Source organism: Thamnophis elegans, chromosome 2 (assembly GCF_009769535.1).
Source record: "Thamnophis elegans isolate rThaEle1 chromosome 2, rThaEle1.pri, whole genome shotgun sequence".
NCBI classification, from domain to species: domain Eukaryota; kingdom Metazoa; phylum Chordata; class Lepidosauria; order Squamata; family Colubridae; genus Thamnophis; species Thamnophis elegans.
Genome location: NC_045542.1, coordinates 39,653,631 through 39,670,338, shown reverse-complemented (window position 1 = coordinate 39,670,338; position 16,708 = coordinate 39,653,631). Strand labels below are relative to the sequence as shown.

The following is a 16,708-nucleotide window of genomic DNA, read 5'->3' as shown; positions in this document are numbered from 1 at the left end:
ATAGGAAACAATCATAAATCTGTTTTATAGAGCAGAGTCCTCAAGAAAGCTTTCTTTTACTTCTAATAGTGATGCATCTCAACTCAGTCATATATTTCTCCTCCAATAAAGCCAATTGATGTACCTTCACTCAATCCTTAAACCCTTGGTTCTTAATTTCATACATTTACAAAGGCCCTAAAGACATTTCTAAATTCCACAGGGCTACAAACACAAAGCTTAATTCATTTGTACAAGATTTATTTTTAGAACAAACAGAATAATGGAGAAGCATAAAAAATAAATCCCAGCACTAAATAACAGTTGCGTGAACAGCCTGTATCTTACATCTCCCTTATATCAGATATGATATCAGTATTGTCATGAAACAGCTGACATTACAAAAACATGGCTAGTTTTATCTATGTTTGACTACCACCACTTTCATCGTCATATCAAATTGAGCAGTGTGCATATTTTACCATGGAAGTGATAGTATTTTTTCTCACTGATCAAATATTAGATTTCTGATTAAAATGTTAAATTACAGTAGGAATACCAACAACTGTGTAATGCAAGCGTAACTACTTCTGCAACTGTATCTCTTTTAAAAAAAAAAGTTCCTATCATTTTCAATATAGTATTGTAGGCAAAACTTTCAAATATGTTCTTAAACTATACATTTATGTAAAACCTAGCTGCTGCCTCCAAAATATATATAGATACAATGTTTTCCCTTCAGCTTTCAGGAAATCTGTCTGTATTTTTATTTTAATTCATACCATTTGTTCACAAAGGAAATCAGTTTTAAAAGAGTTACAAAACCACTCGGAGAACTAGATTTGTGATGAAAGAAGTGCCAGCAACAGATTGAAGTTAGCTCTTCTAATTATTTTAATTGTAGCAATGATGAGAACATGAGAACATATGTTTAGTGAAAAATACTGATGTTATAACAACAATTCTAGAAGAAAACTTGAATAATTCCTTTGAGCAAACTAGTGCAATCACTGGAAGATGGTGTAGCTATTCTACTAGTGTGGCATGAGAAACACGTCACTGAAAAAAAAAAGGATATGTTTGAAAAAAACACAAATTGTTCCCCCTAGCTAGATGCAGAATTTCTGGAACCCGTTTCCTTCTTCCTCCTGTTGCAGAAGACATAATGGTCTTCTTCAGCTTAGAAATCCTCAACAGAGCTCTTCAGTGAAAGTATTTGGAAGAAACGTATAATTACAGGGCCCAGAACTGAGCTTCTTCCATTTGCATTCATCACTTTCTAGAAAGCAGTTATGCATAGAATTTGGGGACTTAAGATTTTGGAATGCTGATTAGTCCTGAACTTTTGGATTAATTGAACAACAGGAACAACAAGGGGAACATTTAAATCAATTGTATGAAATTGCCAAGAAAAGCAAGAAGTTGAACGTTATTCGTGAAGATATGAAATTTCTTTTAAAACCTTAAAAGATTTTGTTTAGAAAATAAGGGAAGAAAGTTCAGAGATGGAAATGTCATCAATTTCTTAAGGCATAGACAAAGTTTGAAGGGACGCTATTAGCTCTTTTTCTCAGGCGGAAAGAACAATACACAATGAAATTACTATGAGAAAAAAATCATAAACAAAATTCTGCATTTCTATTCTTAAAAAAGCTTTAGCCAATAAGCAATAAAAAGCAGAAAGATTACATAAATGTTTGTGTTGTGCCAAAAAAAAAAAAAGGTAATTGTCATTATAACCAACTGCTGGAGAACTGTACCTATTAGAACTCAAATCAAAGGATGGAACTGGTTCAGTACATGCATTTTCTTGGGAATAATCTCCTACTGTTCCTGCCTTTGCAATGTTATGTAAATGGAGAAAGAAAATTTAAACGGCACACTAAGAATCTCAGCCACGGAATGCTTGCACTCATGCACACTCATTGTGCATAAAATCAAACTACTAGTCTTCACAACATGTTACATGTAAAAGACTTGGCAATCGGTTTCAGATAGAAATCCTTTCCTCCCTGTACAGGCCTGGGGCTGAACCAGAGATTTTCTTCACACAAGGCAAATGCTCTACCGCTGAGCCGTCATAGTGTTCCTAGGAGATAATAGATGGATTTTGCTTATGCATTAAATTGTTTGCAGATCAACTGCTGTGCTCAACAGGAATGAGAGTGCAAGTAGGAGCCAACTTTCTGAAGCTGACCAATTTTACAAAAAAAAAAAAACAACCTGTGCCGTCTTAGTAGCTTTATGTAACTATTTGATTATATTTCATAAAATACATGTGTGATTGATAGTAAAATTTAAGCTTATGAAATACAATTGAGGATTTAATTGACTGTTTTTACAGCTAGCAGTTCAAGCTTGAAACTGCATTCCATCCTCATTTATGAGATTTCCATCTCATAACAGGTATTTCCCTAACAAGAATTGAGTATCTGAAGCTTAAAAAACTGTTATATGAACGTAAATGAATTCCATATGTATCACACAGGGAAGCTTGGAGCATTTTAAGACCAATTCAAAATATTTAGAAGAAGAAAAACAAGATAAAGCAAACCAGTTTAAAAAATATATATAAAGAATTATAAGGCAGGAGCAAGAGACAGGGTCTTGTTAAATTTACATTGTTTGTGGCAATGTTAATCATTTGAAACATGAGGAATTTTAGGGAATTTCCAACCTTCAAGTAGTGGATGTTGCTACTCAGTGTTCAGAAAGTTAATGCCATACCTGGTGTCCTTTGCTTGAGTACCCGAACAGGACTTCAGAGATATCTATCCCATCAAAACGTCTGTTGGGAGGAAGGGTAGCATTCGCTAGAGATACCAATGTAGGAAATATGTCTAAAGTGCTGCAGAAGAGAATATCCTGTGATTAGAATGTAGGCTGATCTTGGCAATCAATGACAAGACAAAAAGACTTACAAACCTATTCCTGAGGCTACCTCATCTGATATAGACAATCCAAAATACAAACTTTTGGAGGCTGCTTATTAAAGACTCTGGTGCACCTTTTCTTTTTAGGCTTGTGTCTATGTGTGTGTGTTTGAGTCCATGTACATGTGCCCATTCTACAAAATAAAGCATTAAAATTCTCTTTGTAATGCAAACTATAAAATTAGGATAAAATTTGCAAGTTCTGATTTGGCATAGTATTTCTTGTATGGCTGAACTGACAAAGTTTGCCAAGAGAAAATTCAACTGAATTATGGTGGACAGCAAAGATTTCACAAACAACCATAGAAATATTGGAAAGCCTTGCACAGGATACTGAAGTCCTAGTTTCAATTTACTTGAGCTTCTCTGTGGATCTCCTCTTGGGTTTGTCAAATATCCTTAACACATGAAAGAAGACTATTCTCTGTGAACTAAGAGGTTGGATTTTAAAGTTACAGGTTGTTGCCAAATATGTCAGCTCCTATTTATTCATATGTACACCATCTGACTTCAAATTAATTACTCTAATGACATCCATCCCCAGCTCACCCTGAATGGATGGAAAATCCAGAATCTTTTTTCTCTAGAAAAAGTTTCATGTTACCTGTGAGAACAGGTAGCCATATAGAGCACACAAAACCCTTGTTGATCATATGGTTAATAACATATGAAATTTATATAATTATACTCTAAATTGAAACCCTGTGATGTGCTCAAAACTAACCAAGTACATCAGAATGACTTAAGCAGCTTGTACAAAAACTTCTCCCTAAAGGGGAAAATATTAGTTATCTGATTTGTTTTTTAACGTACCATTCCATGGTCTAGAACTGTGATGGTGAACTTATGGCATGCATGCCACAGGTGGCATGCGGAGCCGTATTCGCTGTTATTAGCTCCAGCGCATATGTGTGCACTGGGCAGTTGATTTTTTGCCATTCCGGAGGGCCAGGAGAGGCCGTTTTTGCCCTCCCCAGGCTTCAGGGAAGCCTCCGAAGCCGGAAATGAATCATTTTTGAACTTGTGGTTGGCCCGTTGGGGCCGTTTTTCGCCCTCCCCAGGCTTCAGGAGAGCCTCCGGAGTCTGGGGAGGGGTCATGAGTGCATGCGCAGGGGGGTGTCATGCGTGCATCCACAGGTGGGCGGGGAGGATTTAACTGGTGTGTGCACGCATGCACGTGTGATAGCGCCAACTCACAATCTTGGCACACTGTAAGAAAAAGCTTCACCATCACTGGTCTAGAAAAACATGATATTTCATTTATGTGAGCTATAACACTTTTCAGAGCAATTAGAATAGACACTTACTACTTAAGTCAGGATCTTATTTTCTTTTGACTCCCGAAATAAGTGCTTCACCTTATTTTTGGGGAGGTCTTATTATTTGTGAGGTGCAGGAGGTGGTAAGCGTGGTCACTTCATGGCTGTTCTGTGCAATATTTTCAGGGAGAGTCATTTTCAGGAAAACAGAGTATTTGAAAACCTCCAGTAACGGGAAATATTCCACTTCACAGAGCAATCCTACTCGACAGCCCCTTCCATCAAGAAATTATTTCTAATACTTGAAAAGCTCTTCATCTGGTACACAAATGAGTATTACCAGGAACTGATAAATCAAATGTCTGGACCACAGTTATACATAGGCCAAATTGAGTCTGCACAAGTGGCCAATCCCCCAATTATCTTCTCCCAGCAGACTCTTTAATCACTACAGATCACTACAGAAGGGAAGAAGGGGCAGAAAATTTATCTTGCAAGGGTTCCTTTATGCTATTAGTACGTTGGATACAATCCATTGTTTTATTACCATGTTTATTTATTTATAACAAACACGTTTGCATGAATATTTTTTTTAAAGTGCGACTATACTGGAAAAATAGAAATCAAAATTAGACCTGATGAACACATTAGCACAGTGTTTCTCAACCTTGGCAACTTGAAGATGTCCGGACTTCAACTCCCAGAATTCCCCAGCCAGCATTCGCTGGGGAATTCTGGGAGTTGAAGTCCAGACATCTTCAAGTTGCCAAGGTTGAGAAACACTGCATTAGCACCAATGAAGTTTTTTCTGAACTGAAACATATCACCCCACTTAAGAGACTTATGAAATGTTAGCTGAGGGAGCTGAAAGAAACTTGGTTTTTTTTCCCTCTCTTTTCCATTCAATTAATTTTAGCATGACTGCTAAGAAACAAATAGGCAAAACAATAAACAACTTTGGGAAAAATAGAAAAAAAAACCCAGTACTTCGGTGAAAACAAATGTTTTGGTAAGATCATTAAGCTGATTGCTAAACAAATACAACTCCAAGCAAAGAATACACTGGGAACATCCAGAGCGTTGCGAAATTACCATATTTTTCGGAGTACAAGGCACACTGGGGTATAAGATGCACCAAGGTTTTGAAGAGGCAAATTAAGTTTTTGCACTCTGCAGACCTCCCAAAAACGGCCCGTTTTTCATGAAAACGGGCCTTTTTTTTCAAAAAAAAAAGGGGGGGCATGAATAGCCTTTAGGAGGCTTGTAGAGTGCTCGGGGTGGGGTGATGAACAAGAAACAGCCCATTTTTCATGAAAAGGGGCCCGTTTTTTGTCAAAAAAAAGGTCATGCATAGCCTTTAGGAGGCTTATAGAGTGCTCCTTGGGGGCTGGAGGGGGCAAAATTGAGCAAAAAAAAAGGCCCATTTTTTTGCTCATTTCTGCCCTCCCCAGCCCCAGAAGCACTCTGCAAGGCTCCTAAAGGCTCAGCATGGCCATTTTGGTGAAGGGGGCAGGGTTTCGGGAGGCAAAAATGCTGTATTCACTGTATAAGACGCACCCAATTTGCCCATTTCTCAATATGTTGGATTTCAGGGTTCCTGATGCCTAGCTGCCAAAATATGGAGGCCAGAGATAATGTGGGAATAGGCAATGCCACTGAGGACTGCTTTGCTTCTGAGAATTATTTGTTTGCCTCCTCTTGAGGAATCATCCAGGATTTAGAAAAAAAAACCTATATTGTTCCAAATGAAATCCAAGAACTTGAAAGTAGGTTTGGTTGTCTATTCCTACTTGGCTGCTTGGTGATTAAATGACAGTTTCAATACACTTTATAGTTAATGCTCTGTTTGCACATGCTTGGAAATGCTAGCTGTTTTGATTCCATAGTTGAGTTGCAAACATTTTAACCAAACCAATAAAATAATGTATAATATATTAAAAGTAATAATTGCTTTCTGTATCTTTTGGGATATCTATTTCTAGATGTGTGAGAACATCTCTTTTACTTCCCTATGATCTGATCAAGTTTTATTTTTGAGAAATCCAGGAGAAAAAGTGAAGTGCCAAATGACTGAAGAAGACAATGGACCAGTGACGGCTAACCTTTTCCGGACCGAGTGCCCAAAGTGTGTGCACTCACGTGCATGCATATGCCCAAACGCCCAAAATGCAATGGATGCACCTCCCCCGCATGCGCCCCAACGCATCCGCAGCAGAGACCCGAAAACTAGTTGGCCGGTGGGAGGAGCTTGTGCATGCATAGCAAAGCTGAACTGGGCAACAGTTTGTGTCCCCATAGAGAGAGTGTTGTATGCCACATCTAGCATGCATCCCAAGGTTCGCCATCACAGCAATAGACCCTACTTCAAGAAAAGAAAAAAGGAAGAACTATAGATCAGGCAAAGTGATACTAATTACTGGGTAGTTTTTGAGCAAGTCAAGAAGTTCATAAAGTTGACCTGTAAACATGCAGAAAACAATGTGGCAATTATATGAACAAACCTTAGCAAACTAACTTTCACTCTTTTTTTTTAAACTGGGAAGTTTTCTGAGAGGATCACGGGTGTTGATTTCAGCAAGGCATTTGACAGAGTATCTCCATAACCACATTTTGATTAACAAGATTGGAAGTACATAGAAAACTGAAAATAATAATGAAAGAATGCTCCGAAGTGATTTCTTATCAAACTACAGTGAGGTAGTTGCCATAAGGATCAGTCCTGGTACAATCCCTCTTCAACATTTATTAATATTTTTGGTGGATAAAATATTTATTAGATGTACAGATCACATACAATTGGGTAAGACAGCTAATATTCTAGAAATCAGAAATAAAATTCAGATTCATCTTGATAGGTGAGAGAGACAGGTTGAAAATAAATTAAACAAAAACAAATGAAAAGGATTTTTTTTAATATAAAAAGGTTGAATGAGTCCAGAAATGTGGCATACAGTAATAAAAATAAATAAAACAGCATAATTTGGAATGTTAAGCTTGTAGGACTTGGAATCTTAGCAAGATGAGATGAATGGCTACAGGGGGTTGCTATTTACAGCATGACGCCTCACCACACTTGTGATCTGTACTGCATATTTGAGCAAAGTGACCATTTAAAACCCCACTGTAATTCTATGATCAAAAGCAAATCACAGCATCAGTCCCTTTTCCAGATATAAATATCTGATGAAAACAGGCAGGCTCATTATGTCGAATAATCTCAGTAGTGGTAGTGGTGGGGAATAACTATTCTGCCATTCTGCAGCCTACCTGTATTCTTCACTGAAGTAGGAGTTAAATATTATGCAAATTGATGTAAAATAAGATCCTATCTCCAATTCAAAATGAAGATTGTGGGATGGGAAAACTGCGGGTTGTCTGTTTAACATTAAGTGGAAGGAAGAACAATGTCAGGGTTCCAAATAAAACCCCCAACGAAAGAAGACTCCGAGGCTTGAGTTTCCTCAAAATTCCATTTTATTAAAGATGTCATATTGGCACATCTGGGAAAACCCGAATCTTAAAGTTTCCAGGCTTTCCCCACCCAAACCAAAATTCAAGTTCCTGCCCAGCATCCACATGTCCATTACATGGTCCAATCAAACACCGTCCCAACTGGAGATGCCTCCCAGTCACGCCACTACAGGTGCAGGGCATATATATATATGCCCTGCACATACATATAATTGTAGGGAAAGTAATCAGCATGAGACAAAGGATAAACTCAAGGAGAAACATTGGATGGAGAACACAGAATTGAAAGAAAAAAGAGTCATGACCATGGGTCACTGGTCTAAGTACTGGAGTGCATACTTAGCACTCGGGAGTTAATTATTAAGTATCAGTAAAAACAGGGTGTTCTTGTGTATGAACAAGAAGGTCCATCAGCAGAATTTTGTCATGATCTCTGTGTCAGGGTTCCAAATAGCACCCAAAAATAAATCAGAGTCCGAGGCAAAGGATTCCTCAAAGTTCCAATTTATCAAGAGAGCCATGTTGGCACATCTGGGAAAACCCGAATATGAAAGCTTCCCGGTTTTCCCACCCAGTTGAAAGTTCAAGATCTTGCCCCCACACCCACAAGTCCATCACATGGTCCAATCTTCCACTGCCATGCTGGCAGCTTCCACCCATCCAGTTCCAGCCAGGTAGAAAGAATTTTGTTATGGCTACATATCATCCAACTCCGTATAGTCCCCCCCCCTCCCATTTTCCCACTATAGAAAATGCATAGTAGGATAATAGAAAGTGTGGCAGACCTGAGATCCAAAAGAAAAGATGGCTGCAGGCCTGACACTCTGGCTTGAAAATGAACACTTCCTGACTCCTTTGGTGTAACTTAATTCTCAAGTGCATGTTACATGACTCCCTGTGGGTATACTTCATTTAACTTAATTGTTCTTCTGTATTTGGACTAGTTTGAACATTTTTCATGAGACTGGCTCACTCCCTAGAAACGGCAGTTAACTTGCTGAAATAATGCCAATTATCTTCATGAAACTATTGGCATCAAATGCATAACAGCTATCTTGGTTTGCTAAGCATCAAAAAATAGCATAATCAACACAACACAAATACACAAGTATTTGCATGCTTTTACAGAAAATAATTCTTTCTAGGATATTTCTAGGCTAGCTTTTTCTTTTAGGGAGCTAAATCCAATCACATATATGCAAATATATTTTTTGCCTTTTGGCTAGTTTTGTAACTGCAGCCCCAAAGACAGCTAGTCCTCATCTTACAACCATTTGTTTAGTGGCCATTTGAAGTTAGAAGGAAAAAATGACTTATGAACTCTTTTCATACTTATGACCGTTGCAGCATCCCCATGGTCATTTGATCAAAATTCAGATGCTTGGCAACTGGTTCATATTTATGACGGTTTCTGTGTCCCAGGGTCATGTGATCTCCTTTTGTGACCTTCTGACAAGCAAGATCGATGTGGAAGCCAGATTCACTTAACAATCATGTTACTAACTTAACAACTGCAGTGATTCACTTAACAACAGTGGAAAGGTCTTAAAATGGGGCAAAACTCATTCAACTGTCTTGCTTTTTTTGCGCGCAGTCTCAGAAATTTTGCGCTCAGTCTTGGTCGTAAATTGAGGACTACCTGTATCTCATTTACTCACCTACAATACTGTATTTGAGCAAACCTACTTTCTAGCCATGCAGAACTGAATGACCCAGAGCCCCACAGTTCTATCCAGTTTTTTCTTAAAGAAACTCGGGAGGGGCTGTAAGTGGATGGTTTTGGAGAACTGTTCTGATGGAATCCTTAGTGATCTTCGGTAAGGTATAATTGCTGAAGGCCACGGAGAAGTTTTTGACAGATCCTAAATGAAGCTATAGTTGCTGTCTGCTTCAAAAGTCACTCCCTCTATTTCTCACCTAGAGGAATAAATAAAACCTATTCAAATAGAACTGAGGTGGCTCGTCTCAACTTGTAATGTGCAAAGACATATTCTTATTGCAAGCTCCAACCAAAGAAGAGCAAGAAAAGACATCCTGGCATTTTGCAGTGCTGTGGCCTTTCTATATTACAGTCTTTTTATTATTTGTGGATTCTAAATCCAGGCTTCTTCCTCCACTCTAGTTATTTCTGGATAAGTCCAACAGAATCTTTAAGAAAGGCAACCATTTGAACTTTTCTTTAGGAAGGATTTTTCTCTTCAAAAGCAAAACTTCCCACAGCCCTATCACAATCTTCTTCAAATGAATGCGGGTCAGTTTGTGTCTTCTCTTTTTGCTATGTGTTTCTTCTGTTGCCAAATACCACTTAAGAGGACAAAACAAGCTTTGACAGATTATGATTTCCCTTCTTCCCCCTAAATGCCCTTTAGTGTCTTTTTCATCACTATGTACTACTTCTCAAACCATCTGGCCTAAAGTAAGTCTTCTTCCCATAAGGCCACTCCATCTTAATGATTCTAGACAGACAAATGAAACCCCAAACCTGAGAAGATAAATGGGCACAGATAGAATATTTGTAGTCCAGTGCCGAGAAGGAGTGGGGGGTCTGCTCTCTGTTTATCTACAAGTGGCTAGCCCTGTCAGTGTTGGTAAGAGTGATCTTGCTGGTTTCTTGATTAGGTTGTTGTTTACTTTTACCTTATTTATTTGGAATTGGAATAGCTGTTGATTGGGGTATTGTTTGTGTCTTGATTGTTGGTCTAGCATTAATCTTGGTGTTAATCTCTGCTTATCTGGGTGTTGATTGTTGACAAGGAAGTGTTTTGTCTTTTTTTGCTTCCTTTTTTATTGTCTCCTTTGAATGTTATGTAGGGAGCTGTGTGTGTGTGTGTGTGTGTGTGTGTGTGTGTCCACTCTCCTTATCTCTCCTAAAAAATACATCCTCTGGAAATTATTAGTGAGGCATCTTCATGCCAAGGTGAGCAGAAGACAAGGATGTCTTAATAATCATGGTTTTACTCACACAACCTGTTGTGCTAAATAGGGACCCCAGTAAACAATCTAGAAGATTCCAGTTACCTGAACCTTTATTCTATAAATACCTGATGGAAAAATGTATTTTTCTTTTATTTCTTTTTTTGTCTATGTAAATCTAACAACACTGTTTCTTCCATAAATATCTTACATAAGCACACAAAGTCATATCCATAGAGAGAAAAGTTTCTCAGTCTGCAGACTTAAGTCAAGGGACCAACCAACCAATGACAGCTCAATTTCTTCTATTCATTAGATGACCTACATTACTGGCCTACTTTTATCAAGCAGGAAATTATCAAGCCCTTGATAGTGGCATTCATCAAAAGCCATTAACTAAGTGATTAGGCATGGCAGATTATGGTAGAAGTAGTAACGTCTATCTATGAGAAATGGGAGGTGGATATACAGTTTTTTCCCAAGGGAAGGAGAAAAAAATGCCAACTCCACAAAATTCAGGGGAAGAATTGCCTCCTTATGGGTGCAAAACCAATGTAGACTGATAAACAAATATCAATTCCATGAAAGAGAAGGAAAAACATACAGCATTATGAGTACCACCTCTCTTTCTGCTTTCCAGACAACGCAATGCCTCTAAAAAATGTATTTCTTGATCAATGATTCCACTAATAAAATACAAATAATTAAAAGTACATGTAATAGAAACCTGAAACAATTAGTAATTACTAACTGGCTTCTACAAACCATAGCTTAAGAACAAGCATATCATAAGAATTGGGAATCTTTATGGAGTTGCCTATGTTAAATTTCATGGAAGGAGACTGGTAAAGTCTTGTCAGAAAGACAACTAAGATTCCTGATAATTGGACTTATGTGTGTGAGATGCAATGAAAGCTACAATAGTAATATGTGAGTTACTAACTTGACCTCTGTTGATCTTTGAACACACAAAAATGCATTTATAGAATGGGAAGCTAATATATTTACATATTGTCTCCCTAATGGGTGGGGTACCAATTTTAGCCAGGTGAAAAATGCAAGATGATTTTAAAAATCTTAATGATTCCAAAGGAACACAGAGTCTTGTTAAACTTGCACAATTAGTAAGTGTTTTCTAATAGATGCCTACTAAATTTTCCATAAGATGCTGGAGTCCTGCCCGCAAGGACACCTGGGCTTGCCTCTTTCCCAATGCAGCTGAGTTAATTTCCTTGCTTTGCTGCTGCCTCTTCCTTTCCCAACCTGAAACTCGTAATTGTCTCCTACTGCTTTCAATTTTTAAAAGATTATTTTAAAATGTTAACAGTATTATCTTATTTTGGAAGCTACTTTGAGAGGGGGGTTAAACTGTTTTGCAGAAGTTCTTCCTGTTCTTTAAAAAAAAAAACTATTTATCATAGGATGCTGTTCCCCTTTCCTTAGCATAGGTGCCTTCACTAGCTAGCAAACAGATCTGAGAACAATTTTCAGACTTGCATATCGTCTGGACTTTAGTTTCCTAAACTGTTAGAACACTATTTTCTCAATTATTAAAAAGACATAGAATTCAAATGCTCTCTTCCAGGATAAAAATACAGGCTGACTCACAATACATTTTAAGATATTTTCCTGGAGTTCAAGTACTGGTTTCCTTCTAATCCTCTTGCTATTCACATACAGACTGAAAGTGCATAAAACCTGTTAGGCTTTATTTCTAATTACCAGTAGGTTGGAAGGAAGTTGGGTAGGTGGCAGTGATTGGAAAAAGAGGAAGGAAATGGATCAAATACAAGGACAACAGATATTACACAAAAATAGTTTTCTGCTGAGTCAAGGATGAAGAGTTCTATAACTAGGAATCGAGGAAAAGATCTTTGACTCTTTAGATATTGTTGGAAGAAATGTTCTTCTGGGCTCAGTTCCAAGTGGGGAAAAAGGTACTGGAAATATGGAGACTGCTTGGAAAGATGGTTTAATGGTAGACAGGATCACATGCTTCAAGATCTTGAAGAAAAAGGGAAGAGATGCTGAGAGTCGGGTAGGTGGCAGTGATTGGGACTGCTTAGTTGTTGGAGTTGGAGCAGCTGCCGCTGTCCTCACCGCCGCCATCATGGCCGCTTCACCACCTCACAATTTATCATCTGCTGCGATTTTGACATCTGGCCGTTACCCCTACATATTGTCCTTAACACCGACCATTGCTATGATGGACATAAGCTTCCAGCTACCCGCTTGAACACTGTTGGCTGCCCCCCCTCGTGGACATGTCATCTCCCCATTCCATCTCCCCGTGATGTCATCCCGTTTGGTTGATGCAACACTCTCCTCTATGTTATACTGCGATAGAACTTTACTCCCTTTGGGAACTCCCCCTTTCCCGGGGATGGCCTTCTTGCCTATCAAGACACTTCCTTAATGACGAATCTTGGGATCCCGAGAGGGATCTTCTTAGGGGTTTCTTACAGGGGTTTTTAAATCAAATTTTAAGGGGGGATGGGGGGGTTGATCCAGATGGCTCATACAGGCTTGGTGAGGTATCTGCCAGGGCACAGGCCAGAGCTAACTAATGGGCGTTGGTCGGGAGTGTTGGGAAGGGTTGGGATTCCAGGGGAGACATTAAGCCATTCCATTGGGGGGTTTACCATCTCTACTATTTGTGGGAGAGGCAGATATGGTGGGGGCCGAGGGCGGGGGACGTGGGTTCGCTGTTTAAGAGCGATAGCGCGTTCTGACCCTCATCTGACCCTCATCGCCCTTCTCACACCCCCAGGTGCTCTGGATTACAGGACCTGGTTTCCGGCTGGTATCGCTTAACACCAGGTCCGTGGTACATAAGGCTCCTCTCATTTACGACCTCATACAAAAGGGTAGAGTGGACCTGGCATGCATTACAGAGACTTGGTTGGGCCAAGAGGGGGGGGGTTCCCCTTAGTGAATATGCCCATCAGGCTTCCGGGCGTTTCACTAGCTGAGAGCCCAGGGCAGGGGCAGGGGGATACTGGTGGTTATTAGGGAAAGTCTCGGACCTCAGGAAGTCACTGTGCCTCAGATAGGCAGGTGTGAGTCCCTTTTTGTGAAATGAGGCTTTGGAGTTCAGGTGGGCCTTTTTGTTACATATCTATCTCCCTGTTACGTTTCATCAGCCCTGCCGGAGCTGCTAAATGTGTTAGCCAGATTGGTGGTTGATTTCCCCAGGCTTATGATCCTGGGGGACTTCAATCTACCTTCCATTGGTGAGACATCTGAATCAGCTCAGGAGTTCATGACTTCCATGACGTCTATGGACCTAACTCAGTTAATTCAAGACCCTACCCATAACAGGGGACACACGCTCGACCTGATTTTTGTCTCTGGACAGTGGATGAATGATCTAGATTTAGGGGATATTTCTATCCAACCCTTGTCATGGTCTGATCATTTCCTCATCAGGCTTGACTTCCATACTGCTACCCCTTGCCGCAGGGAAGTGGAACCGACTAGATGGTTCCACCCCAGGCTCCTGATGGACCCTGAAAATTTCCTGATGGAGCTTGGGACTTTTCCTGAATCCCTTGCTCAAAGCTCAACCGAAACTCTAGTGGAAGCCTGGGAAGGGCGGCCACTAGGGCCTTGGATCGCGTTGTGCCTTTGCGGCCTCTGACCCAGTGTCGATCCTAGGTAGCTCCCTGGTTTATCGAGGAGATCCGGGAGATGAAACACTGGAAAAGACGCCTAGAGAGTGGTTGGAGGGCCAGTCGGTCCGAATCCGATCGAACCCTAGTAAGAATTCATATTAAATCCTACTTAGTGGCGATAAAAGCGGCAAAGTTCTTCTGCTCTTATTGCGTCCGCAGATAACTGCCCAGCCGCCCTATTTAGGGTGACATGCTCCTTACTTAACCAAGGAACTGGGAATGACCCCTTGCAGGGTAGGGCTGAAGAATTTGTTCAGTATCTGCAGGATTCGGACAGGCTTGGACTCTGACTGGATAGATTCGGGCGAGTCGACAGGGATGAATCTTGTGGAGATTATCTGGGATGAGTTTGACCCTGTGACCTCCGAGGGAATGGACAGGATTATGGGGAGACTCAGTGCTGCCACGTGTGCTAACCTCTTGGTTAGTTTCCCGGGAGGTGACATGAGGCTGGCTCCAGGCAATTACCAATGCTTCATTGAGAGAGGGGTTCTTTCCCACCGCCTTGAAGGAGGCGGTGCTGAGGCCCCTCCTTAAGAAGCCTTCTTTGGACCCAGCTTCTTTAGCCAACTATTGTCCGGTCTCCAACCTTTGTTTTGTAGCGAAGGTTGTCGAGAGTGTGGTAGCATGTCAGCTTCCCCAGTACCTGGATGAAGCTGCCTACCTGGATCCGTTTCAGTCAGGTTTCAGGCCTGGGTACAACATGGAGACGGCATTGGTCGCGTTGGTTGATGATCTCTGGCGGGCCCGGGACAGGGGCTGCTCCTCTGTCCTGGTCCTATTAGACCTCTCGGCGACTTTCAATATCATCGACCATGGTATCCTACTGCGACAACTTGGGGGGTTGGGAGTGGGAGGCACTGTTTTGCGGTGGTTCAGTTGCAGTTCATGTTGACTGGAGGACAGGGATCGACCCTGAGGCGCGTCACTTGTGGGGTGCCCCAGGGGTCGCTTCCCTCACCCCTCCTGTTCAACATATATATGAAACCGCTGGGTGAGATCATCCGTGGTTTTGGGGTACGGTATCATCAATATGCTGATGATACCCAACTTTTTATCTTTACTCCAAACCACCCAAACGATGCCCTCGATGTGATGTCCCGATGCCTGGAGGCTGTGCGGATCTGGATGGGGAGGAACAGGCTCAAGCTTAATCCCTCCAAGACTGAGTGGCTGTGGTTTCCGTCATCCCAATTTGTGCATCTTGTTCCATCTTTGATGATAGGGGGAGAAACTTTACCCCCCTCAGAGAGGCCCCGCAATCTGGGAGTCCTTCTGGATACGCAGCTTAGTTTAGAAGAACACCTGACGGCCATGACCAAAGGGGCCTTTTACCAGGTTCACCTGATACGTCAATTGCACCCCTTTCTGGATTGGGATGCTCTGTGCACAGTCACTCATGCCCTCGTCCTTTCTTGCCTGGACTACTGCAACATTCTCTACATGGGCTGCCCTTGAAGAGCACCCAGAGGCTTCAGCTGGTCTGGAATACGGCCGCGTGGGTTATCATGGGGTACCTAGGTGCTCCCATGTTACACCCCTTTTAGGCGGCCTGCACTGGTTGCCAGTTGTCTTCCGGGTGCGATTCAAGGTACTAATTATGACCTTTAAAGCGCTCCATGGCTTAGGCTCAGGATACCTGAGAGATCATCTACCGTCCAGTGCAATCCCACAGAGTTGGCCTCCTCAGGGTGCCATTGGCCAGACAGTGTCAGCTAGCGACCCCCAGGGGGAAAGCCTTCTCTGTGGGAGCGCCTTCCCTCTGGAATGAGCTGCCCCCGGAGCTTCGCATAATCCCTGATCTCCGGTCCTTCCGACGCACCATAAAAAGTTGGCTTTTCCAGCAAGCCGGCCTGGCCTGAATAGAATAAAATATAGGATTAATTTGGTTGTTAATTTTAATTTAAATTTTAAAATTTTATTGTAAATATCAATCGGGGTTTTTTGGATACTTTATTTAATGTCCCTTTTAATTTTTGTAATATGTGTTTTCTTTTATGTTGTACGCCGCCCTGAGTCCTTGGGTGAAGGGCAGCATATAAATCCAATAAACCTGAGCCTGGATCTGAGAGCCCCTGGGTTTTATGCCCTCTCTGGGCTTTTGAATTTGAGTTTGTCTTCTTATTGGTTGTCAGACTCCCATGGGGCCATGCAGGGGAAACTTTGTAGGCTGTCCTAAATCCCAATCTTGGTTGAGCCTTGCTGGATGATGTAATCTTCCCAGGTGCCATGTAGTGAGTTTCTGTTGCTAGATGGGTCCTATTATATCCTGGAGGCCATGTCTTTTGTGTTGCAGATGAGCTGGCCCAGGCCTTAATGGCCTATTAACAAAGGGGGGGGGGGGTGAGTTTCTGCCTCCCTTTTAGGGGAAATATTCTGCCCTTTTTAATATTTCCTAAAATATTTCATTTTGTAAGAGAAGGGTGGGTTTTAACTTCCTACAATATGATATCCTTGAAGCTAAATTTATCAACAGTTA

At 41.1% G+C, this 16,708-nt stretch overlaps 1 protein-coding gene across 5 annotated transcripts in view; it reads right to left on the bottom strand.

Annotated features, from left to right (window-relative positions):
* ARSG (arylsulfatase G) overlaps positions 1-16,708 on the bottom strand; it is a 124,707-nt gene that overhangs the window by 14,818 nt on the left and 93,181 nt on the right. For all 5 annotated transcript variants that reach the window (XR_004254684.1, XM_032209542.1, XM_032209545.1 and 2 more), the window contains one exon: positions 2,707-2,827. Coding sequence is in view for 4 of the 5 variants with exons in the window: in XM_032209542.1 (XP_032065433.1) it covers positions 2,707-2,827 (121 nt within the window). In the remaining variant the exon portion in view is untranslated. The remainder of the gene's footprint in view (positions 1-2,706; positions 2,828-16,708) is intronic.